The sequence below is a fragment of the Vipera berus genome (assembly GCF_964194415.1).
Source record: "Vipera berus genome assembly, chromosome: Z".
Lineage (NCBI taxonomy): Eukaryota > Metazoa > Chordata > Lepidosauria > Squamata > Viperidae > Vipera > Vipera berus.
The window spans coordinates 4,693,254-4,719,217 of record NC_138205.1 but is presented as its reverse complement, the minus strand read 5'-3'; the positions used below and the strand labels follow the sequence as shown (position 1 = coordinate 4,719,217).

At 46.8% G+C, this 25,964-nt stretch overlaps 1 protein-coding gene across 2 annotated transcripts in view; it reads right to left on the bottom strand.

Annotated features, from left to right (window-relative positions):
- The window catches only part of LOC308678231 (protein arginine N-methyltransferase 5), a 35,108-nt gene extending 11,217 nt beyond the window's left edge, over positions 1–23,891 (bottom strand). The window contains exons 1-11 of one of the 2 annotated variants that reach the window (XM_081345281.1): positions 23,715–23,891; positions 15,160–15,278; positions 14,288–14,373; positions 13,038–13,172; positions 12,194–12,309; positions 9,043–9,092; positions 8,802–8,965; positions 7,048–7,209; positions 6,005–6,082; positions 3,903–3,961; positions 1,652–1,774 (exon numbers count right to left, since the gene is read on the bottom strand). In XM_081345281.1, the coding sequence (XP_081201407.1) occupies positions 1,652–1,774; positions 3,903–3,961; positions 6,005–6,082; positions 7,048–7,209; positions 8,802–8,965; positions 9,043–9,092; positions 12,194–12,309; positions 13,038–13,172; positions 14,288–14,373; positions 15,160–15,278; positions 23,715–23,869 (1,247 nt within the window). In that variant the 5' untranslated portion in view covers positions 23,870–23,891. Of the gene's footprint in view, positions 1–1,651; positions 1,775–3,902; positions 3,962–6,004; positions 6,083–7,047; positions 7,210–8,801; positions 8,966–9,042; positions 9,093–12,193; positions 12,310–13,037; positions 13,173–14,287; positions 14,374–15,159; positions 15,279–21,765; positions 21,793–23,714 lie in introns of those variants that run through there. The other variant, XM_081345282.1, reaches the window with a different exon arrangement.
- Between the last annotated feature and the right edge of the window lie 2,073 nt (positions 23,892–25,964).

The window sequence follows — 25,964 nt, the reverse complement described above, 5'->3', positions numbered from 1 at the left end:
TGGCAGGGGAATTCTGGGAACTGAAGACCCTTCACTGACAGGGTGCTCGGGGAAGAAATACTGCCTTAACTAAACGGACATCCAAGATCTAGGCCAAACCCAGGTCACGTAAAAAGGCCTGAATCGCTGCCAGCAGCAGACAAAACAAGAAGCCTTGAGTGGGTTTCCTGGATCCAGTCGTTCGTGTCCTGCCTTTATGTTTTATTTATTTTTTTCATAAATAGCTCAGCATACTTAATACTCCTTCCCCCTGCTATTTTCTCCGCAACAACAACAACAACAACCCTGTGAGGTGGGTTGGGCTGAGAGTGTGTGTGACTGGCCCAAGGTCACCCAGCTGGCTTTCATGCCTAAAGCAAGCCTAACAATTCACCCTCTCCTGGTCATTGTCCCCAAAGTCACTCAGCCAGCCTCCCACCTAAGGTGGGACTAGAACTCCCAGTCTCCTGGCGATTGGCCCTAAGGCTCCAAGTCTTCCGCCTAGGACAGGATTAGAGCTGCCAATCTCCTGGTGACTGGCCCCCACATCACCCGGTGCTTTTCCTGCCGAAGGTGAGACTAGAATTCCCAGTCTCCTGGGGACTGGCTCCAAATCACCCACTGGCTTTTCTGCCTAAGATAGGACTAGAACTCCCAGTCGCCTGGTGATTGGCTCCAAATCAACCTAGGGCTTTCCTGCCTAAGGTGGGACTAGAACTCCCAGTCGCCTGGTGACTGGCTCCAAATCAACCTAAGGTTTTCCTGCCTAAGGTGGGACTAGAACTCCCAGTCGCCTGGTGATTGGCTCCAAATCACCCTATGGCTTTCCTGCCTAAGGTAGGACTAGAACTCCCAGACTCCTGGTGACTGGCTCCAAATCAACCTAAGGCTTTCCTGCCTAAGGTGGGACTAGAACTCCCAGTCGCCTGGTGATTGGCTCCAAATCAGCCTAAGGCTTTCCTGCCTAAGGTGGGACTAGAACTCCCAGTCGCCTGGTGATTGGCTCCAATCACCCTGTGGCTTTCCTGCCTAAGGTGGGACTAGAACTCCCAGTCTCCTGGTGATCGGCGCCAAATCATCCTGTGGCTTTCCTACCTAAGGTGGGACTAGAACTCTCTGGGTGACTGGCCCAAGGTCCTCTAGCCAGCGTTTGTGACTAACGCAGAACTAGAACTCACCGTCTCCTAGCCACGGGTCCAAAGTCACCCAGCCAGCTTTCGTGCCTAAGACGGGACTAGAACTCCCATTCTCCTGGCTTCTAGCCTTTACCACTAGACCAGGGGTAGGCAACCTGGCCTCTTTTATGACTCGTGGACTTCAACTTCCAGAATTCCTGAGCCACCCACGCTGAGGGAAAAGGGAGAGGTTTCCATGCTGAGCCATGGCTGGCTCAGGAATTCTGGGAGTTGAAGTCCACGAGTCATGAAGGGGCCAGAGTTCCCCCATGCTGGCTCAGGAATTCTGGGAGTTGAAGTCCACAAGTCATAAAAGAGCCCAGGTTGCCTACCCCTGCACTAGACCATGCTGGGTCTCCTCAAAACACATTTTCCTGCACAATGACATCCACAGGCAGATTCCCCCCCACACACACACACACCACGCCCCCCCCCCCGTTGGAACTAGAGCTTCACGCCAAGGACACGAAGTCCCTGGCGGGCCAGAACCCACTTACGTCACCACAGCGTTGGGGTTCTTCTCCACGGCGTAAATCTTAACGCGCCGGTTGGCCTGGCGGGCCGCTCGGAGGGAGGCGTTGACCAGGGGACCCCTCCCGGCCCCCAAGACCATCACCACCCTGCGGGGTCGGGGTAAAAAACAAACAGGGAGAAGCGTGGGACACAAGGCAAGGAGTCGACAAAACAATAACAACAACAACAGGCCGTTCTCTATCATTAGCGCCTGGCTAAACCGGGCGCCCCGCTGGGAGCAATCCAGCTAAAAACCAAGCTGGCGAGAGCGAGTGATTGTTGTCGTCCCACAGGGCCAGAAAGTGTGTCTCCACTCACAATCAAACACAAGGCCGCCCACCCGTTGGGCGACAAGCACCGGCAGCCAATGAAGCCGAACGAGTGGCTGGTCTCACTGCTTTTCATTAAAAAGGGGAGTTGGCGTGTGTGTGTGTGTGTGTGTGTCTGTGTGTGTGTGTGTGTGTGTGTGTGTGTAGAGAATGTGCTTAAAAGTGAATTCTAATTTTAAAAAAGGTGACTTTTGCATTGGGGTATTTGCCCAGCTGCCCCTTTTATTTTAAAATGAGTTTGTCTCGGATCGCACAGCCGCCAGCCATGTAATCCTGGACGGAGCTGCGTGGTGTGATGTTGTGTTCCAGGGACTGGAAGGGGTCAGCAGGCAGTCCTCGACTTAAAACGACCACAACGGAGCCCCAAATTTCGGCTGTGGCTCAGCGAGACGGTTGAGGGAATTTTGTCCCGTTTTTACCAAAGTCTGGCCAAAGTGGTTCAGCGAATCGTTGAACTTGAGCGAGGAACACGGTCGTTAAGTGAATCGGGCTTCCCCCTCCCCCCCCATTGACTTTGCTTGCCAGAAGGTGACAAAAGGGGGAATCACGTGACCCCGGGAGGCTGTGACCGTCGTAAATACGAGTCAGATGTCAGGCATCAGAAACCCGACCACGTGACCGCGGAGGATGCTGCCACGGTAGTTAAGTGTGAAACACGGTCGTGAGTCCTCTTTTTTCAGCGCCGCTGTAACTTCGAACGGTCGCTAAAGGAACCGTGGTAAGTCGAGGCCTACCTGGGACATTAGTGCTTTATTGCTATAGAAAAAAAAAGGATTAAAAATTGAGGGAGAGGCCACATTTCAGCTTATTATGGGTGGTCCTCGACTCACAACCCTTTTGTTTCATGACCGTTTGAAGTTCAACGACACTGAAAAGGGGACATATGTCCAGTTCTCACACTTATGACCACTGTAGCATTCCCCCCCTCCCCCCCCGGTCATGGGATTCAAATTTGGGTGACAAACGTCATGTATTTCCGGTGTTGCAGCAACCGGAGTCCCGAATTTGTCATTTGCAACCTTCCTAGATAGCTTCTGACAGGCAAAGTCAAGTGGGAAATCCAGATTCACTTAACGACCGCAGCAACTCATTTAACAACTGTGGCCAAAAAAAAAAAGGTAGTAAAATGGAATAGGACTCATTTAACAACTGCCTTGCTTGGCAGCCGAATGTTTGGGTCCCACTGTCGACATAAATCGAGGACTACCTGTAGTCACTAATATTATTTAATCCAAGGGACCCAGGATGATTGACAGGTACCCTTGCATCCCCAGTGGGTCCGTTGTAATTTCGAATAGTTTCTGAGCAACCGGTCGCAGGTCAAGGACGGTAAGTCCGTCGTAACTTCAAACAATTCCTCAGCAACCAGTCCCAAGTCAACTCCTTGACTTGCGACCGGTTGCTTAGCAACTGCTCGAAGTTACGACAGACCTAAACGGAAGGGGGGGGGGTGTCTTACAATCCCTATTTGAAGACCTGAAGGTTCTCTCTCACAGTCATGTGACTACAATCTGGCTGCTTGGCAACCAGCCCGCCTTTACAGCCATTGGCAGCGTCCCGTGGTCACGTGACCGCCTTTGACAACGATTTGCTCCCAGTGGTCGGCAAAACGGGCCCATAGCAAACCACTGACCACAGCAGGGTTCACTTAGTGACCACGGATTTGCTTAAGGACCGCTGCAAAAATGAGAGAGTTTTACAAGCTTTGCAACTTACGACCATGATGGGGAGGCCTTCCATGATGGCTGTTAAGTCGAGGACGACGTGGTACACTTTTGTAGGAGGACTGAAACGCGGCAAAGAGGAGGCAGATGGATCTGACACATTTTGTCAACCTACGTCCAAGGATTGTGAACACACACACACACACACACAGGCCTGCCTCCATGTTGGGGTTTCTACTCACTGGACATTCGTCTCTTTCTCCGCGTCGGGAACACGGTCCAAGAGGCACCGGTATATCGCCTGAACAGAGAAAAGCAACACAACTTTAGTTTTCCCGATCTAGAACAGGGGTCCCCGAACCCCGGTTTGTGGACCAGTACCAGGCCGCGGCATGCCAGCAACCGATCCGCACAAACAAAACCCCATCCGCGAGATGCAGGCAGCATACAAAACCACGCACTCTCCGGTCTGCGGAAAAACCTTTCTCCACGGAACGGGTCCTTGGTGCTCAAAAGGTTGGGGACCTCTGGTCTAGAACAGGGATAGCCAACCTTGGCTCTTTTATGACTCGTGGACTTCAACTCCCAGAATTCCTGAGCCAGCCATGCTCCACGAGTCATAAAAGAGCCAAGGTTGCAGAACATTGAGGGTCACACAAGCATTAGGGCTGCCCTCAAAGGGCCAGTTGCATAAGACTACGTATCGTATTCTTGAAGAGCATCCGGAAGCTCCAGTTGGTGCAAAAGGATGCAGGTTTTGTGCAGACCTCGGTTCATGCAAGCACCATGGGCATTCGCAGCCCCATTTGTATGAGTGTCGCGGGCATTCACAGCCCCGTTCGTGCGAGCACTCATGGCGCCACTCTCACGAGCAATGGGTTTTTGTGCACACGTGCGTGCATTTGAGCACACAAACCCTGTCCCCACAAAACCATCCCTTCATTGCCCCCTCCCCCAGCTCTTGGACGCCAAACCCCAAAAGGTTGGGGAAGGCTGTTATTGTTCTGTCCCAGCCTACTTGAGTCCTTGTTAACTCACTAGGACAAACCCCTCTTCCAACAAGTAGGCTGGAAGTGCAGGAAAAACAAACCCCTTTTAATATTACTTACAGACCTGCAAAATGTCCCCAAAACAAAGGCAAACAGAACACGATTCAAACCCGAGAATTGTTCACAGGCAAGGCAATCAGAACCTGATCCCACAAAACTGGAGTCCTTTGCAAATGGTTGCCTTCAGCAGCCAGCACCGCCCACACCTTCCCTTTTTATTATGCAGCCCCAAGGGGTGGCTTCTCAATGCTTTCTCCTTCGCCCTTGGAGTCGCCCCATTGCCTCCCTCTGTCCTGCTCTTGTTGCCTGTCGGCGTTTGCGAGCGTCTATGGCCGTGGTGGCGAACCTATGGGACGCGTGCCACAGGTGGCACGCAGAGCCCTCTCTTGTGGACACACGAGCCGTCGCCCCAGTCCTAACCTTTCAGCTGGGATTTATAAAACCTTTTCGCTTTAGGCCTCTGCCGTCGTGTGCAAAACAAAAAAAAGCCGCCCTGAGTCTTCGGAGAAGGGCGGGATATAAATGGAATTAAAAAAAAAAAATTCAACTTCTCGCTGGGAAAAAAAAAAGATCTGGCAAAGTTGGAATTGATTGATTGAACTTTTTAGTCCCAGCCAGTCTGCCGTAGCCACCGCAGCCACGCCCACCCAATGGGCCATGCCCACCCGGCACCCGACGATACATAAGTGGATTTTGGGTTGCAGTTTGGACACTCGGTCTCTAAAAAGTTCGCCATCACTGGCCTATACATAGGTTGTATATAGCATGTTTAAATGTGCATTATGTATGTGTACGCTTTGAGAGCAAGCAACTAAATTTCATTTTTAATGTGTGCCATTGTACCCACAGTAAAAAATGACAATCAAGATCTATCTATCTATCTATCTATCTATCTATCTATCTATCTATCTATCTATCTATCTATCTATCTATCTATCTATCTATCATACTGACCACCCGTCACCCAATGATACATAAGTGAGTTTTAGGTTGCAGTTTGGGCACTCGGTCATCGCTGGTCTACGATGTCTTCCAGCTGTGAGTCCTCAGAGTCTGACTCAGCTTCCCAGCACAGCTGGGCCTCAGCCTGAGAACGAGGGAAAGGGCCAGGGTCTTCATCAGATTGGAAGTCCCGGCACTCATCAGAGCCTCTGATGGCTCTCCAGGCCCCCCTCCCCTCCTCCTCCGATTCCCCAGACTAAACTGCCGGGTCCACTGGCTGGCACGGAATCACAACAGTTATAGACTTTTTCATTATTTCAACAAATCGCCCCCTCTACCTCTTGAGAACTGACCTGCTGGTACTGGGAGTATTTGATTGGGTCCTTCTCGAAGACTTCGTAAGTCTGGGACTCCAGGTTGTCCATCAAGGGCTATTGGGATCAAGAACCAAGGAGAGGCGTTGGAATCGGGGATAATCCACAGAAGGCAAAGAGCAAATTGGAAGGGCACAACTTCCCTCCTCAATATTTGAGATAATTCTGAATACAGGCAGTCCTCAACTTACGACCGATCCATTTAGCCAACGTTTGTTGTGACAACGGCCCAGGGAAAAAAAAAACGACCGTTTTTCACACTTAACGACGGTCGCAGCATCCCCGGGTTCACGTGATCCCAATTCAGACGCTTGGCAACTGGTTCGTATTTACGACGGTCGCGGCGTCCCGGCGTCATGCCATCCCCTTTGGCGACCTTCTGACGAGCAAAGTCAACAAGGGGGAAGCCAGATTCGCTTCCCAACCGGGTTACTAAGATGTCAACTGCAGGGATTCGCTTAGCAACCGCAGCCGGAAAGGTCGTAAAACGGGGCAATTCTCAAGAGTTGTCAAAAGCTGTCTCGCTCAGCAGTGGAACGTTTGGACTCAGTTGTGGCCGTAAATCGAGGACTACCTGTAATTAAGGCATCGTCAAGATTGAGCCGGTCTGATGCCTGCTAGCTTCTAACGCTGATCAACTTGCCGTAGGAAATCGGGGAGGGGTAGAAAGTGAAGGGAGGAAACAGAATTCATGGACCGCGAGAGCCTGCGAGAACACCAAGGTCACTAGCGCAGGTGCTCGAAGGAGAAGTGGATTGTTCCCATAACCAAAAGAAACATTACTATTGGACAATGTAAACACCCAGCAGGTGGAGCCAAAGGGAACCTACTGTTTAACTAAGCAAGCTATTGCGCAGGAAAACCAGAGCTGGTTTTGCTTCTTCGGTTCCGAGACGGTGTATCCCATAAAGTTTTACCTTTGGGGCATTTTAATTGCCTTGCGGGATCCTTTCCTTTGGGGACATTCCGGACCCCAAATCTTTCTGAGGTTCGGTCCAACATGCCAAGAACGGAAGACTCACCTGCAACGGAGACTGCAGGTAATCTTCATAACCTTTTGCAAAAAGCTCATAAGCGGAAGGAGGTGGGCGATTCTGGCTGAGATACTCCAAGTATTGCAAGTAAGAGCAGAATTCCTTTCCTGGATGGTGGTGGGCTCCCGTGATGATGAACTGCACCTCAAGCTGAGTGAGGGGGAAAAAAATAAGAGGTTCACAGCTTCCAGCAAAAAATAAAATAAAATAAAAATGCATGATTAATATTAATATTTATATATATATATGTGTGTGTGTGTGTGTATGTGTGTGTGTGTGTAAAAGTAAAGGTTCCCCTGCACATACTCTAGGGGCCGGTGCTCATCTCCGTTTCAAAGCCGAAGAGCCAACGCTTGTCCGAGGACGTCTCCGTGGTCACGTGGCCAGCATGACTAGATGCCAAAGGCGCACGGAATGCTGTTACCTTCCCACCGTAGTGGTCCCTATTTTTCTACTTGCATTTTTACGTGCTTTCGAACTGCTAGGTTGGCAGAAGCTGGGACGAGTAACAGGCGCTCACTCTGTTATGCGGCACTCGGGATTTGACCCGCCAAACTGCCGACCTTCTGATCGACAGGCTCAGTGTCCTAACCCACTGAGCCACCGCGTCCCATATATATATATATATATATGTTTTCGTAGATTCTCGCGGGTGTCTGTATGTGTAGGTCTAGAGTCTCAGGTTTCTTCCCGCGTTCCTTTCATCTTCAGAAAGTTGTGGCGACGTTTCGACGACGGATGGGATTTCGTCGAAACGTCGCCACAACTTTCTGAAGATGAAAGGAACGCGGGAAGAAACCCAAGACTCTAGACCTACATATATATATATATATATATATATATATATACACACACATACATATATATATATATATATATATATATATATATATATATATATATATATATATATATATATATATATATATATATATATATATGCTTGTTAACTATTTTGTTAACTTGTTAACTATATATATATGTATGTATGTATGTATATATGCGTGTGTGTGTGTATGATGTGTATATGTGTGTATATATGTAGATGTATCTGTATATAAAAATAGATGTGGAGAAGCAATCAGAGCAAGGAGAAAAGATAAGAACAGCTTTAAGCAGAGACGGGAGGATTATTTCTGAGTCACGCAGGCCAATTAAGCGCCAGACTTCTTTTTTTTTTCATTTGCCCAACTTTTTACTTTTAGGTTCAAACTAATTGTGGGAAATATACAGTTAGTCCTCGATTTACGACCATTCATTTATGAGCCGTGGCAGCGCAGTGGTTAGAATGCAGTATTGCAGGCTAATTCTGCCGACTGCCAGGAGTTCGATCCTGACCGGCTCAAGGTTGACTCTGCCTTCCATCCTTCCGAGGTCGGTAAAATGAGGACCCAGATGGTTTTTGCGGGGGGGGGGGGGGACAGTAGGCTGACTCTGTAAACCCCTTAGAGAGGGCTGTAAAGTGCTGTGAAGCGGTATATAAGTCTTAAGAGCTATTGCTATTTCTAAACAAAAAGTGGTATACGTTATCAGCATTTGCCTGTTCTGGAAAAGAGTTGAGAAAAATTGAAGGATGGATGGATGGATGGATGGATGGATGGATGGATAGATAGATAGATAGATAGATAGATAGATAGATAGATAGATAGATAGATAGATAGATAGATAGATAGATAGATAGATAGTGTCTGTGTGTACCGAAAAGAGGACAAACCCAACAGAGGTTGGGGGGACTTACTTACTTTAAGCAGGCGAAAGATCAGACGCTGATGCATCTTGGAAAGAACAGGGAACCCTTTCTTATTGGTTAAGAAGATGCTGGTGGGTAGGATGGCTGCTTTGATTGGCTCGCCCAGCCAGCGGTCGATGACATGGTTGGATGGCAGGTCTGGGCCCACCTCCAGCGCTGCCAAGAAAGGGAACAGAAAGTTGATCAGCGGGAGGAAGCGAAACGGCACGGGAACTTCTCGTCTCGGCACTTACCCACAGCCACACGCTTGTTGTAGTCGCACAATGTTCGGAAGCTGTGCCACCTGCAAAAAAGAAGGGAGCGAATTGGGGCACTCAAGAAAGACTGGCCTTGCCCATCTCTCTCTCTTTCCCTCTCTCTCTCCCACACTCCCTACCTACCTCTCTCCCTACCCCTCTCCCCCACATTCCCTCTTTCTCCCTCTCTCCCTCTCTTTCCCACTCCCTCTCCCACATTCCCTACCTCTCCCTTGCTCTCTCCCTCCGTCTCCCACACTCCCTACCTACCTCTCTCCCTCCACCTCTCCCCCACACTCCCTCTCTCTCCCTCCACCACATTCCCTACCTACCTCTCCCTCGCTCCCTCTCTCTCTCCCTCCATCTCCCACACTCCATACCTACCTCTCCCTCCCCTTCTCTCCCTCCCTCTCCCCCACACTCCCTCTCTCCCTCCCTCTCCCACTCCCTCTCCCTCCCTCTCTCCCACATTCCCTCCCTCTCTCCCTCGCTCCTTCCCTCTCCCTCCATCTCCCACATTCCCTACCTACCTCTCTCCCTCCCCTTCTCTCCCTCCCTCTCTCCCCCACACTCCCTCTCTCCCTCCCTCTCCCACTCCCTCTCCCTCCCTCTCTCCCACATTCCCTACCTATCTCTCCCTCGCTCCTTCCCTCTCCCTCTGTTTCCCACACTCCCTACCTACCTCTCTCCCTCCCCCTCTCCCCCATACTCCCCCCTCTCCCCCATACTCCCCCCCTCCCTCTCCCACTCCCTCTCTCCCTTCCTCCCCCACATTCCCTACCTACCTCTCTCTCTCCCTCCATCTCCCACACTCCCCCTCTCCCTCCCCCACTCCCTCTCTCCCTTCCTCTCCCACATTTCTTTCCTACCTCTCCCTCGCTCCCTCCCTCTTCCTCCCTCTCCCTCCCTCTTCCACACTCTCTCCCTCCCTCTCTCTCCCTTTCCCTCCCTCCCTCCCTCTCTCTCTCTCCCACACTCCCTCCCCCCTCTATCTCTCTCTCTCCTTCCCTCCCTCTGTCTCTCTCTTTCGCCAGGAAGGGCTCACAAAATTAGCAGGTGTGGGGTGACAATCGCCAGGAGATGACTCACTAATTGGAATAATAAGCAATTCCCCACTTCACAATCCTCACAATAGTAACAGATTTGTTGTTTGTGTTTCAAAGCTGCCTAAAAGTAGCGCCTCGAGGCCGTTTCCTCTTACAGAGGAAGCACTCGAAATAAATAAACGAAGCTGTCGCCTTACAACCCACAATGGTGCCCGAAATGTCGGCTGCTAAGTGAGACAGGCTGTTAAGTGAGTTTTTGCCAAATTTTACGACCTTTCCTGTCAAGTGAATCGCTGCGGTCATTAAGGTGATCAGACGGTTGTTAAATGAATCTGGCTTCCCCAGGGACTTTGCTTGTCAGGAGGGTGCAAAAAAAGGGATTAACATGACCCCGGGACAGTGCAACCGTCGTAACTATGAACCAGATGCCAAGTGTCTGAATGTTGAGTCTGGGGATGCTGCAATGGTCGTTAAGTGGGAAAAACGGTCCTAAGTTTGTTTTCAGTCACTAAACGAACTGTTGTTAAGTCAAGGACTAACCTGTACTGTCAAATAGGAACACGTGGTTTTTAAGAGAATAATCCAAGGCCACATTTGACTTGACTTCTCTCTTGAGATAAATTATATTATAGTGGTGAATTAACTGAATTCAGCACTTTATTTCGGATCCAGCGAGACTTATTCCTAGGAATGCAAGTAGTCCTCGCTTTATAACCGTTCGCTTAGCAACCGTTCAAAGTTGCAACGGCACTGAACAAAACTGACTTACAACCGGTCCTCGTGCTTACGACGGTTGCAGCATCTTATGTGATTGCCATTTGCGCCCTCCCTAGCTGGCTTCCGACAAGGAAAGTCAATGGGGGAAGTTGGATCCGCTAAACAACAGTGTGATTCGCTTACCGGCCGTGCGAAAAAGAAGCCACAAAATTGGGTGCGACTCAACTTTGCCTAGAACCAGAAATTCTGGTTTCCCAGCTGTGGCCGTAAGTCAGGGACTACCTCTACAACTCGGTAGCTATTTGAAGTTCTTGAGAAACTTAATTTAACTGTTCGATTCGTCCCATGCAAGTAGTCCTCGACTTACAACCGTTCATTTAGTGACCATTCAAAGTTGAAATGGCACTGAAAAAGTGCCGTTTTCCACACTTACGACCTTTGCGGGATCCTCATGACCACGTGACCAAAATCCAGATGCCTGGCAGCCGATTTTCTATCTGTGACGGTCGTTGCAGCGTATCACGGTCACGTGGTTCCCCCTTTTGCGACCTCCTGACCAGCCAAGTCAACGGGGGAGGCCGGATTCACTTAACGACCGGGTTACTTTTTATTATTTTTTATTATTAATCATTTTTAATAATCCATGATTTTATTTTTTTATGAAAGCTCCAAGCACATGGATGACATATCATGTTCCCTTCCCTTCAGACAAACCTTTCCATACTGGTGTAGGAGTTATCAGCCAGTGGAACAGGCTGCCATACAAAGTGGTGCTATATTCTTCCTTGGAGGTGTTCAAAGAGGAACCTAAAAACATATTTATTTGAACAAGCCGGCCTGGTCTGATGGGTTGAGGGGTATTTTAATGTTATTGTATTAATGTATTGAATTGGGCTGTAATATTTAATATTTTTTAATTTTTGTATGTTGTATTTTATTGTATTGCCCTGTACACTGCCGAGAGTCCTTCGGGAGAAGGGCGGTATAGAAATTAAATTATTATTATTATTATTATTATTATTATTATTATTATTATTATTATTATTATTATTATTATTATTATTATATTATTATTATTATTATTATTATTATTATTATTATTATTATTATTATTATTATTATTATTATTATTATTATTATTATTTGATTATCCACTGCAGTGATTCACTTAACCCCGGTGGCAGGAAACATCGTAAAAACAGGGCAAAACTCACTTAAAACAGCAGAAATTCTGGGCCCCAACCGTGCTCGTTGAATCGAGAACAATCTCGGCAGCTGAGTAGCTACTCAAACCCGCTTGAGCAACTTGATTTGATCGCTCAGTTCATCTCGTATTTCAAACATCGGCCAAACTTCCCTGGAAGAAAGACTTCTTTCTCACTTACCACTGCCAGGTCTTCTCCTCGCCCACGCAGTCCTCTTCCCCGGCCTGCAGGGCCTCGTTTTCAATCACATCGTCTCTCAGATCTTCTGGGGCCAACAGCGGCACTCGCATCCAGAACTGGCACGGGAGAAAGAAAAGGAGCCTTAAGTCTGCGGTGGATAGGTTTACATGTGTATGAATAATGCAGAGAATAACGAGAGTTGGAAGGGACCTTGGAGGTCTTCTAGCCCAACCCCCTGCTCAGGCAGGAGACCCTAGACCAGGGCTCTTCAAACTTGGCCCTTTTGTGACTTGTGGACTTCAACTCCCAGAATTCCTCAGCCAGGCACGCCGGCTGAGGAATTCCGGGAGTTGAAGTCCACAAGTCACAAAAGGGCCAAGTTTGAAGAGCCCTGCTTGTGGACTTCAACTCCCAGAATTCCTCAGCCGGCGTGCCTGGCTCAGGAATTCTGGGAGTAGAAGTCCACAAGTCATAAAAGGGCCAGGTTTGAAGACCTCTGCTTGTGGACTTCAACTCCCAGAATTCCTCAGCCGGCACGGCTCAGCTTGGAAACCTCTCCCTTTTCCCTCAGCGTGGCTGGCTCAGGAATTCTGGGAGTTGAAGTCCACGAGTCATTAAAAGAGCCAAGGTGGCCTACCCCTGCTCTAAGAGTAATTGTCACATCCCTTTTAAGTTATTTCTTGCTAAGATCTTCCCTGCTTTTGCTCGATGAGAAGAGAAAATAATGTAAATTTAAATAGGAAGGAAACGACGTTATCAGCTCGGGCACCGTAGACGTTGTGCGGGTCTCTGGTTGTGGTGACATCTTATCTGAGACAGACGACAGATATCTCGCTGGACGTACCATGGAGGTGTGGTGGCCGGTATGGATGTGGTTACACAGGACACGTGCCAAGTTGGGGTGGTCCGCCTGGGTCAAGGGAATCAGGAAAGCGGGGAGGCCTAAATAAGCCCCGAAGTTCAGCTCCTCCAGCATGGCCTGCAACGGAGAAAAAATAAAAAATCAGAGATATTAAGATGACAGCTTGCAGTCCTGCACACTCTCCTGGATTTACAAGCCTTCGTTGAGCCACCGCTCAAAGTTGCCACGGGTGACCTAGGACCAGTGTTTCACCCTTACGACCGTTGCAGCATCCCCCACGGTCACGTGATCAACATTCAGAGGGCTCGGCAACCTGACTCGTATCTACGACGATCGCAGCAGTCTCCCCGCGTCACGCGATCCCCTTTGGCGACCTTCTGACAAGCAAAGTCAACGGGGGTGGGGGAAGCCGGATTCGGTGAACAACCCGGCGACTAATTTTAACCACTGCAGTGATTCGCTTAACAACGGTGGCAAGAAGTGGTTTTGGTCAGAAAATGGAAGTAAATGCTGGTTTCTGGCAAATAAATAAATAAATAAATAGACACCGCGTTCATGTGAAGGCGTCGGCCGTACATCAAGGACCACCTGTATGCCTCCAATTCACTAATCCGGGGGTCTTCAAACTTGACAGCTTTAAGACATGTGGACTTCAGCTCCCAGAATTCCCTAGCCAGCCAATTGCCAACTTTTAAGACTAGTGGACTTCAACTCCCAGAATTCCCCAGCCAGCAAACTGCCAACTTTAAGACTAGTGAACTTCAACTCCCAGAATTCCCCAGCGAGCAAATCGCCAACTTTAAGACTAGTGGACTTCAACTCCCAGAATTCCTCAGCGAGCAAATCGCCAACTTTAAGACTAGTGGACTTCAACTCCCAGAATTCACCAGCCAGCTGGCTGGGGAATTCTGGGAGTTGAAGTCCACTAGTCTTAAAGTTCCCAAATTTGGAGATTCCCTTCTCTAAACTACTGTTTCCAGTAGCTCTGAAGTAACTACAGCCATCATCTGTCAAAATAATTGTTTCTGACGCAAAATTAAATCCAGACTACAACATGTTCCCATCCTTTCCCATGCATTCTGTAACTGATTCTGAATCAATGGATTCAGAAGACTAGCCCAGTAAATTATATTCTCCGAGGTTATTCTTCGCTTCTTGTTGCCACCATACAAAAAATGTGTCTGCATTACCGAAGCATCCACGATACGTCTTCCCTTGCCAAGGTCACTCACCGCCTCCGAATTCCTGCGAACTTTCTCCAGTTCGGAATCTGCCCGGATCCACGGCGATAGTTTTCCCACAATCAGCGTGTTCCAGTCTAAGGAGGAACAAGGTATCGGGTACGTTCGCACAAACATGGAAGTTGGTTTATGCTGGGAATGGTGTAGGCAGGTTAAAACCACCCAAATCACATGCTAGAAAAATCTGACTCGTAACAATGAATAATATCTGTGCCAAACCGACTTAATTAAGGATTCACCAGGAATTAAGCAATTCCACTATTTTCTCATTTTTAGTTTTTTTGTTTGTGGTAGCACAAAACAGGCCAGGATTGTGTATAAGTGAAGTTAGAAAAACAGAAATGCCTTAATTAAGCTTCCCGGATCTCCAGGTACGTTTTTATAAATTACAGGTGAGCTGGGTGACTCTGGACCAATCAGAAGGAGATAGTGAGTTCTAGTCCCGCCTTAGGCACGCAAGCCAGCTGGGTGACTCTGGACCAATCAAAAGGAGACGGTGAGTTCTAGTCCCGCCTTAGGCATGCAAGCCACCTGAGTGACTTTGGGCCAATCACAAGGAAATGGTTCTAGTTCCGCCTTAGGCACGAAAACCGGCTGGGTGACTTTGGTCCAATCACCAGAAGATGGTGAGTTCTAGTCCCGCCTTAGGCACGAAAGCCAGCTGGGTGAATTTGGGCCAGTCCCTCAATCCACCTCACAGGGTTGTTGTTGGAGGATGTGTTTGCAGCCTTGAGTTATTTGTGAAAATAATAAAGGCGGGATATGAATGAATGAATGAACGAACAATGAAAGAACATCCTGCAATTTTTTTGACCTCTATGTTTAGGGACATTAAGTGAAATCAAGTTTCCTGACGTTCTCACCTCTCCCGGAGAGTAATAGATCAGAGCGAGTCTGCGGTCCTGGTCGGTGTTTAGCTGGCTCCTGGAAAAATTCTCTTTTGTAGCGAGGATGGAAAATCGGCATGCAGAGAAAATCAAATCTACGGAATAGGTGGGGAGGGAGGGGGAAAAAAACCAAACAAACAGGCATGTGAAGACCCCGATGTTGGAAGACACAACGTGGCTGGCGGCATTTCCACAACAGACCCAACTGCAAACGAGTCAGCTACATTTTAGCTTAATGAGACTTTCAAAATGATAATAGTTTCTCAACCTTGGCCGCTTGAAGATGAGTGGACTTCAATTCTTAGAATTCCCTAGCCAGCCATGGTCTACACATCTTCAAGCAGCCAAGGTTGAGAAACACTGATATGTGATAACAAAGATGCATTGTGAAAAAAACCTTCCTTGACTAAGCCAAGGCTCTTCAAACTTGGCCCTTTGATGACTTGTGGACTTCAACTTCCAGAATTCCTCAGCCAGACACGCTGGCTGAGGAATTCTGGGAGCTGAAGTCCACAAGTCATCAAAGGGCCAAGTTTGAAGACCCCAGCTTGTGGACTTCAACTCCCAGAATTCCTTAGATAGCCAGGGCTGGCTGAGGAATTCTGGGAATTGAAGTCCACAAGCAGGGGTCATCAAAGGGCCAAGTTTGAAGACCCCTGCTTGTGGACTTCAACTCCCAGAATTCCTTAGACAGCCAGGGCTGGCTGAGGAATTCTGGGAGTTGAAGTCCACAAGTCATCAAAGGGCCAGGTTTGAAGACCCCCTGGACTAAGCCTTGGATAAGAACACTTCTGAATCTTCTACAGGTAGGCCTTGACTTGTGACCGTCATGGAGACTGGAATTTCTGTCGTATCTCATGACAGTCATAAGTCAAAGCATCCACATGACTTGGCTGATTTGATTATTTCTCTAGTGGTTGTTAAAAGAACATGGCAGTCAAAAAGCAAACCCCAATGGACCTCGGAGGTCTTCTAGTCCAACCCCTTGCTCAGGCAGGAGACCCCTATACCATTTCAGACAGGTGGCTTCCATTCTCTTCTTAAAAACTTCCAGTGTTGGAGCATCCATAACTTCTGGTGGCAAGTTGTTTCACTGGTTAATTGTTCTCACTGTCAGGAAATTTCTCCTCAGTTCTAGGTTGCTTCTCTCCTTGACTAGTTTCCATCTGTTGCTTCTTGTCCTGCCTTCGGGTGCTTTGAAGGATAGCTTGACACCCCCCCTTTTTTTGTGGCAGCCCCCTCAAGTATTGGAAGACTGCTATCATGTCTCCCCTAGTCCTTCTTTTCAGTAAACTAGACATACCCAATTCCAGTTCTTTATAGAAGTTGTGAATGCTCCAACACTGGAAGTTTTTAAGAAGAGACTGGACAACCATTTGCCTGAAACGGTATAGGCTTTCCTGCCTGAGGAGGGGGTTGGACTAGATGACCTCCGAGGTCCCTTCCAACTCTATTATTATTATTATTATTATTATTATTGTTGTTGTTGTTGTTGTTGTTGTTGTTGTTGTTGTTATATATATAGAAGGGACGCAGTGGCTCAGTGGGTTAGGACGCTGAGCTTGTCGATCAGAAGGTCGGCAGTTTGGCGGATCAAATCCCGAGTGCCGCGTAACAGAGTGAGCGCCTGTTACTCGTCCCACCTAGCAGTTCGAAAGCACGTAAAAATGCAAGTAGTAAAATAGGGACCACTCCGGTGGGAAGGTAGCAGCGTTCCGTGCGCCTTTAGTCATACCGGCCACATGACCACGGAGACGTCCTTGGACAAGCGCTGGCTCTTCGGCTTTGAAACGGAGATGAGCACCGGTCCCTAGAGTCGAAAACGACTAGCACGTGTGTGCGGGGGAACCTTTACCTTTTAGTTATTATATATATCTTAGACTCCAGCCCCCTAATCATCTTTGTTGTTCTTCTCTGCACTCTTTCCAGAGTCTCAAAAAGGTTTTTTTTTTACATCGTGGCCACCAAAACTGGATGCTGAATTCCATGGCTGGCCTTACCCAAACAAAGCACCCCACCATTCTCCCTGATGGATTTCTTCTGCCGTGTACGGTCATTTCTCGCACCGAGGGCCATCTGATCTGCTGAGCTGTGAAATGTTAATTTCCCCACAACGCGTTATTCGCCGCTGCCCTGTCTCCTCCTTTCTAATGGCTCTTATTATTTGCACCATGCCCGTTTCAGTTCTGCCGATCGGAACTGTAAAGCCTCTCTGAGCATTTTGTATTAATGGACAGATGGCGTAACGTTCATTCTAATCAAAGCAATCAGACAATCCTGATCGACATGCATTTACCAATAATTTTTTTTAAAAAAATAAATAAATCTCCGAATGAAATACGGGTAACTCAGAACAGCTCAAATCCCATCTCCTTTTTTTTTTTTTTTGAAAAAATATCATTAAGAGTGACAATGACGCTTATCTCCAAAGCAGTTTTTTTAAAAAAAAATTATTCTTTTTCTTTTTTTTCTTTTTTTGTTTTACGATAGCTCTTAAGACGCCTGGAACTGCCTCCAGACAAATGTTTATCCGCTGGAATCGTTTTGTTTTTCTGCTAACAGGCGGCCAAAATGCCTCAGATAAAAGATTTACGGACTGTAATTCCCAAATGTTTTCTGTCGGCTCCTCGAGGTGCCCTAAGATGTGGCTTTTTTTGCTGAATCGAGAGTTGATCACAGCCACCCCGCTGCAAATGCATCCTGCACATTTTGGGGGGGGGGAGATTACACTAAAAAAGAACGAGGGGGGGGACAACGGCCAGATGGACCGAAGAACTGGGCAGCCCAGGAAAGATTGCACAACTGCAAGGATCCGAAAGAGATAAGGAATCCAGGCTTTGAAATGGAATGTAAAATGCGAAAGTTTTGGGCTGCATCTCTGGAGCGAATCAGCCGCAACTGAAGTTGCAGATCACTGCTGGCCTCCATGCCCAACAGGAACACCCCCCCCACACACAAAGTGGACTTTGGGCCGTGGCTAGAACAACCAAACCAAACTCGGAGGGAGGGAGGGAGGAAAGAAGGTAAAAAAACAGGAAGGAGAGAAAGAGGAAGGGAGGGGAGGGAGGGAGGAAGGTGAGAGACAAAAGAAAATAGGAAAGAAGGAGGGAGGGAGGGAGATGAGAAAGAAAAGAAGATAGAAAAGTGGAAGGAGAGGGAGGGAGGGAGGGAGGAAAGAAGGTAAAAAAAGAGGAAGGAGAGAAGGGAGAAGGGAGGGAAGGAGGAAGATGAGAAGAAAAAGAACATAGGAAAGAGGGAGGAAAGAAGAGGAGAAAGGAAGATAGAAAAGTAAAGGGAGAGAGGGAGAGAAGAAGAAAGGAAGGGAGGGAGGGAGGAAGATGAGACAAAAGAACAGAGAAGGGAGAGAGGAAGACGAGAAAACTAGACAGAAAGAAGGGAAGGAGGAAGTTGAGACAGAAAAGAATGAAGAGGGAGGAAGGAGAGAGAGAAAACAAGATAGAAAAGAGGAAGGAAAGAAGGGGAGGGAGGGAGGGAGGGAGCGAGCGAAGGAAGAATTTCATCTGCAAAAATCCTATCTGGCAACGGACTCCTGGAAATGCAGCTTGCCAATCACTCTATGACTGCAACACACTCACAACACGTTCAATGAATTCACCCTGGTGCCTAAAGCGTAAATAATAATAATAATAATAATAATAATAATAATAATAATAATAATAATAATAATAATAATAATAAGAAGAAGAAGAAGAAGAAGAAGAAGAAGAAGAAGAAGAAGAAGAAGAAGAAGAAGAAGTAGTAGTTGGAAGGGACCTTGGAGGTCATCTAGACCAACCCCCTGCTCAGGCAGGAAACCCTAGACCATTTCAGGCAAATGGCTGTCCAGTCTCTTCTTAAAAACTTTCAGTGTTGGAGCATTTACCGCTTCTGGAGGCAGGTTGTTCCACTGGCTAATTGTTCTAACTGTCAGGAAGTTTCTCCTTAGTTCTAGGTTGCTTCTCTCCTTGAATAGTTTCCATCCGTTGCTTCTTCTCCTGCCTTCAGGTGCTTTGGAGAATAGCCTGACTGCCTCTTCTTTGGGGCAGCCCCTGAGATACTGGAAGACTGCTATCATGTCCCCCCCCTCGTCCTTCTCTTCGTTAAACTACACATACCCAATTCCAGCAACCGTTCCCGATATGTTTTAGCCTCCAGTCCCCCAATCATCTTTGTTGCTCTTCTCTGCCCTCTTTCTAGAGTCTCGACATCTTTTTTACATCGTGTTGACCAAAACTGGATGCGGTATTCCAGGTGTGGCCTTACAAAGAGGTAGAGTTGATACAACACGTTAAGACCCTCACCAGCCTTCTTACATGGATCTCTAAAAGGCCATTTTATCCCCAAAAGATTTTGAATAGAAAGAATAATATCCTCCCCCTATGATAATATATTATTATTATAACTATTGCTATTATTATTACTATTATTATTATTATATGACTACTACTACTTATCCCCTAAGGCAGGGGTCTTCAAACTTGGCAACTTTTAAGACTTGTGGACTTCAACTCCCAGAATTCCTCAGCCAGCCCTGAGGGCTGGCTGAGGAATTCTGGGAGTTGAAGTCCACAAAGTTGCCAAGTTTGAATAGCCCTGCCCTAAGGTGAGGACGGCGTTCAGTCCCATAAGTTTCTACAGCACTATTTCTCAACCTCGGCAGCAAGGCTGGCTGGGGCATGCTGGGAGTTGAAGTCCACACATTTTCCAACTTGCCACAGTTGAGAAACGTTGTTCTGGAAGTTTCTACGCGCTTGCTTTTTGGTTTTTTTTCTGGAAGGCCTTTTGAGAGTTGATTCGGTGTAGGCCTTGGACGCAAGAAATGGCGCTGCTTATTCAACCGTACGCTGTTAATTCAGGGAGACCTCCGCTTGCCACAATCCATTTCGTGACCGTTCCAAGTTACAACGGCCCTGAAAAAAAGTTTGACTTGGGACCGTTTTTCACACTTATGACCAGCGCAGCACCCCTCCCCCCCAGGATCAAAATTCAGATGCTGGGTAACTGGCTCACACTTATGACCGCTGCTGTGTCCCAAGGTCACTCAATTCGCCTTTTGCGACCTTCTGACGAGCAAAGCCAATGGGGAAGCCAGATTCACTTAACAACCGGATTACTAATCGATCCACCTGCAGGGATCCGCTTTAACCCCTCTGGCAAGAAAGGTTGTAAAATGGGGCAAAATTCACTTTAACAAAGGTCTCGCTTAACAACTGGGGCTCAACTGTGGTCATAAACTGAGGACGACCCGCCTTACGTTACTGCTTTGAATTTCGCACGCCACTTACGAGTTCATTTTGAGGTTCAGCAGCCAATCCGAGTCATAACTAATTGCCTCGCCTGCCCCTTTCTAATTTTTAAGTGCACAACTCTTATCTCCGTTAAATTATAAATCCATTTTGGCTCTGGCCCCCTTTTTTCAGCCACCACCAGAGTTAAAATCTGATGTTGGAAACGTCTTTGCCCTGCTGTAGACCTAATCAATCGGTGCAATTTCCTCTTACAGCAATATAAATTTGCAGCGGGAGCTATCAACCATTTTATCTTTTGGCTGATCACCCTAGCCCTCCTCCTCACTGGGCAAAGATAGCATAAGACGGCCAAAATAAGCAGACACCATTGGTGTCTGGAACTCACTGGTGGGGAAAGAAGGAACAAGGATCTTCTTCTCTCTCTTTTCTCTAACCCAGAATCACCCTCTGAGAACAGTTTACAGGAACCAGGTATGGCCAGTCTAATGGATAGAAGGGTGCGAGGGGAGACAGGATAGCCGTCTTCCAGTATTTGAGGGGCTGTCAGTGAGAGGAAGGGGGTCAACCTACTCTCCAAAGGACTTGAGGGAAGGACAAGAAGTAATGGAATGGAAGCTTATCATGAAGAGGTCCAACCTAGAAAATAAGGAGAAATTTCCTGACAGGAAAAAAAAAATCAGCGGAATGGCTTTCTTTCAAAAGTTGTGGATGCTGCACCATCGAAGGTTTTTAAGAAGAAATTAGACAACCGCTTTGTCCAGGATGGTATAGGACCTCCTACTTAGGTAGGGGGTTAGACTAGAAGACCTCTAAGGTTTAGGTTTTATTGTATTTGTATACCGCCCTTCTCCCGAAGGACTCAGAGCGGTGAACAGGGCATACATAAAAATACAAGATACAAAAATTAAAAAAAGAGTCCATGAGGGACTTTAAATGTTAAAATCAGCACCTTGTATTGGACCTGGAAGCAAACTGGCAACCCACGAGGCTTGCAGGGTAGAGGTATAATATGTACTATCCTAGGAGCACACATAGCTGCTCACTCTGCTGCATTCTGTACCGGTTGAAACGTCTAAATACTCTCCAAGGGCAGCCCTATGTAGAGTGCGTTGCAATATTACTCTACAATAGAAAGCATTTCCAGATGTCCTGCAGGCACTGGCTAGCCAGACTTACTACCTTGTGAAAGCAAGTAGTATTTATTATAGCATATGCATGATGGCTGAAGCAATATTAACTCTGTAGCATAAAAATGGTCCACGTATGGCTAGAACCTATCCTATTTAAGCATAATTGTAGCATCAATAGGAAATGCTGATTGGTACATTCTCACCTTGAAACTCTAGCAGTTCTTCCCATGACTTAGTTAATAACTGAATAAAGTTGTCACTGTAATACAGAAAGCAGACAGCGGTATCCTTTCTACAATGTTAGTACTTACACAGCCTCCTGCGAGGATCTCTGCAGGCAGTGCAATGGAACCATCTCTCTCAGTGAATTTATCTCTGACAAAGTCATTGACTGTAAGCTGTTTTTCTGTATTATAGCAGAACATGATTTTTCCTGGCAAATCTACTTAAATACACAATGATAGATAGATAGATAGATAGATAGATAGATAGATAGATAGATAGATAGAGATAGATAATTACACAGACAAACACAGTGGTACCTTGGTACTCAACTGCTTTGAAACTCATCCAATTTAGTACTCAGTGCATTTTGATGCTAAAAAATTTGTCCCGGTACTCATAATTTGTTTGGTACTCAACGCACAAGCTAGAACTGCTCGGTATTGGATGCCTTGTGGTTCACTATATCATTCCTTACAGGAAAGATTTGCTTGGTACTCACTGTGAGGATAGGGATAGGGATAGAATATGGAAGTGACCTTAGAGGTCTTTTAGTCCAGTGCCCTGCTCAAGCAGGAGAACCTATACCACAGGTCTGCAACGCGTGCCTCCGGAGCCGCATGCGGCTCTTTCAGCCATCTCCTGCGGCTCCCAGTCCTCTGCCATGTGCAGTCCAAACAAAAAAAAAAGTGGGACTAAAAAAGTTCAACCAATCAATTCAAATATGCAGGGTAGGTGCATATCTCGCCTTGGCTCCACTCTTCAGTCAAACCCTGTTCTGCACATGCACACACATTTTTTGCGGCTCCCAGTTTTTCCTTTTGTGAGGAAACCGGTTCCGAGTGGCTCTTTCACTGTTTCAGGTTGCTGACCCCTGACCTATACCATTTCAGACAAGTGATTGTCTAGTCTCTTCTTAAAACCCTCCAGTGATGGAGCGCCCACGGTTTCTGAAGGCAAGCTGTTCCACTGGTTAATTGTCCTCACTGTTAGGAAGTTTCTCCTTCATTCCAGTTGCTTTTCTCCTTGACTAGTTGCCATCCATTGTTTCTTGTCCTGCCTTCAGGTGCTTTGGAGAATAGGTTAACCCACTTATTCTTTGTGGTGACCCCTCAAATACTGGAATACTGCTATCAGATTCCTCCTACTCCTTTTTTTTCTCTAGGCTGGCCATACTCAAATCCTTCAGCCGTTCTTCAATTAACAATGAGTTCCAAAGTACCACTGTAAATAGATAATGAATGGATGGATGGATAGAGGATAGAGGAGGGATGGACAGATAAGATAAAACTTAGCAAGCTTTTTTTCGATCTCATTTTTGTCTTCCGAGGCAACTGTCATGGATCAGATGAACAACATAGAAGTTTGGTAAGTAAGTAAATAAAAAAACAAACTAAATCCATTTCAGCCTTACGGGTGTCATCAAATCTCACAACTGCATCTTCAACTCTCTAATATTTAAAATTGAATTTGAATTTTATTGAATTTATATACCGCCCTTTCCCGTAGGAAAGGTACCAGTATCCATCCCAGTCAACATTTCCCAGTTTTGGAGGGAGCACTCTGGGAGATACATTTGTGAGACAGACACACAAAAACACACACAATACCCCCCCCTGACTGTATTAGAATAACTCAGCTGAAGATCTCGCCACTTTTTAAAAAAAAAAATGTTAGCCTCACTTCCAGGTGGACTACAACTCCCATCATGCCATGCTTTCTGGCAATGATGGGAGCTGTACTCCTAGTACGTCTTATGGAGTGGGGGTCGATCTGGGGTCAGAGGTCATCCCAGGGGTGAAGATTACGGCCTTCAAGCCGGCCCGTGCCCTCCCCCTTCCCTCAGGTGACCCCAGGTAGAGGTCAGAGGTCATCCTGGCCCGAATGCCGCAGGTCAAAGGTCGCTGGCGGAGCACGTGGCTCTCCTCACCCTTGTCTAGCAACCGCCCCCAGGGTGCCCGCCACTTCTGGGACGCAGCTCAGGTCTCTCCCGCAGGAGACCCGAGCCACGCCGGCTGTCCCCGGCCCCACCGCGGGCGAGGCCGCCGCCGCCGCCGCTATCGCCGCAGCCGTAGACGCCGCCATGGCACGCCGCACAGGGATCCAAGAGCCGGCTAGCCACGCCCCCTCCCTTCCTCGGACCGACTCCGCCAATCACGAGAGGCCGAAGCCGGGGAGGAGCCAGCGTGCGCCATGAGGAACCAATCAGAATCCACGCCCGGCCGCGGCTGGGGGGGGGGAAGCGAGGCTTCCTAACTTGAGAAGGTGAAAAAAAAAGCCATTTCCCATCATGCCTCTGGAAAGAGAACAAGCCCGGCTCTCTGTCTTGAGAGAATAGGGCTTTCCCGCTGTTGAGTTTCTATGAGGACTACATAGACCACAGTGCATTGCTCCCTACCCTTCCGTAGAACTACACTTCCCAAGATGCACCGGTGTACCGACCAGAGCTTTGCGAGAAGCGCGGGCTCCCCTACTACAGTGGTATATAAAGAAGATACTATAAAAGCGCTGGTATGTCTGAGGGCCAGTGGCGCAATGGATAACGCGTCTGACTACGGATCAGAAGATTCTAGGTTCGACTCCTGGCTGGCTCGATTCAGACTAATGTTTTTTGTTTGGTCTTTGTTAAAAAAAAATAAAGAAAAAAGCGGTATTTTCAATGCTTTGACTGGTTTTTTTTTCTTTTTTGTCTTGGTTTTGTTTTTGAGTTTTGAGTAACTTTGTTCTGATAGATACAGACAGATATAGATATGACACGACACAAATATATATACATATACATTATATATATATATATATATATATATATATATATATATATATATATGTGTGTGTGTGTGTGTGTGTGTGTGTATATATAATCTATATCCCACACATATATGACATATATATAAATAGACATATTCGAATCTCAGATAAAGGGTATGACTAACTGATGAGAACATAAATGAGTTCGAAATGATCATCTTAGCCTCCCAAATTCTTTATTAGCAATTTGAATAATTTGCACAAATAATGAGCTGTCATAAGTTGACTAGTTCCTGTGGATAAGCCCTGAGCCGGGCCAAAACAGGAATGAAAGAGTTAATTAGCAAGGTCCATTCAAAAAAGCCTTGACAAATACTTAAACATATACATATACATATATATATGACATATGTATAACACACACACATCTACATCTACATACACACACACACACACACACATATATATATATATCACATATATGTGGCATTTCCCAAATTTGAATTAAATACGAATCCTTTTTTTCCCCCAAATCAGAGGTTTTTTCCAGAATCCTATGCAGGGTATGGAATTGTTCATATTCTCCAAAGCACCTGAAGGCAGAAGAAGCAGCAATGAATGCAAACTAATCAGAGAGATCCAAGCTAGAACTAAGGAGAAATTTCCTAACAGTGAGAACAATTAATCAGTGAACTTCAAAAGTTGTGGGTGCTCCAACACTGGAGATTTTAAAGAAGAGATTGGACAGCCATTAATCTGAAATGTTACAGTCTCCTCTATGAGCAGGGGGTTGGACTAGATGACCTCCAAGGTCCCTTCCAACTCTGTTATTCCTCCTCCTCCTCCTCCTCCTCCTTCTGCCAGTTAGTGTTTCTTAACACTAACAAATTTCATTGCTGGAAAAGCGGGTTTTGCTTCATCCTCTTAGTTTTAAGTCCTACTGGTGGAAAAACAACTTTATAGCTCAAAGCTTCGCTCTCACCACTAAGAAGTTATAACTTTTAATTAGCACAATTTTTTTTTAAAAAAAGAGAAATGGCAAGACTTTAGCCAAGTTCAAGAAATTAATTCTGGTGATTATGGGAAGTTGCTTAAGTGACATTCTGCAAAATCTAACAAGCCTGATTTATTGACTGATCGATCAATAAAACGTCTAGAGTAGATTTTCAAGGTTATTTTCCTACCGGAGTGCCAGACTGCTGTCATTCAACAGATAGCAAAGCAGGAAAGATTTGTTTCAAAATGTAGAGTTCTGTTTTAAGGACAAAATTAATTCAGATACTTCTGATTTTTTTATCACTACACCAGGGTGATCCGAGGGCCCTTGCGAGTCACCCCCAAACACTTCAGCTTTGCAAAATCAAAATTTGCCAGCCTACATTGAAAAATAATACAATATCAAGATTCATTTATTTATATTTTGCATTACTTA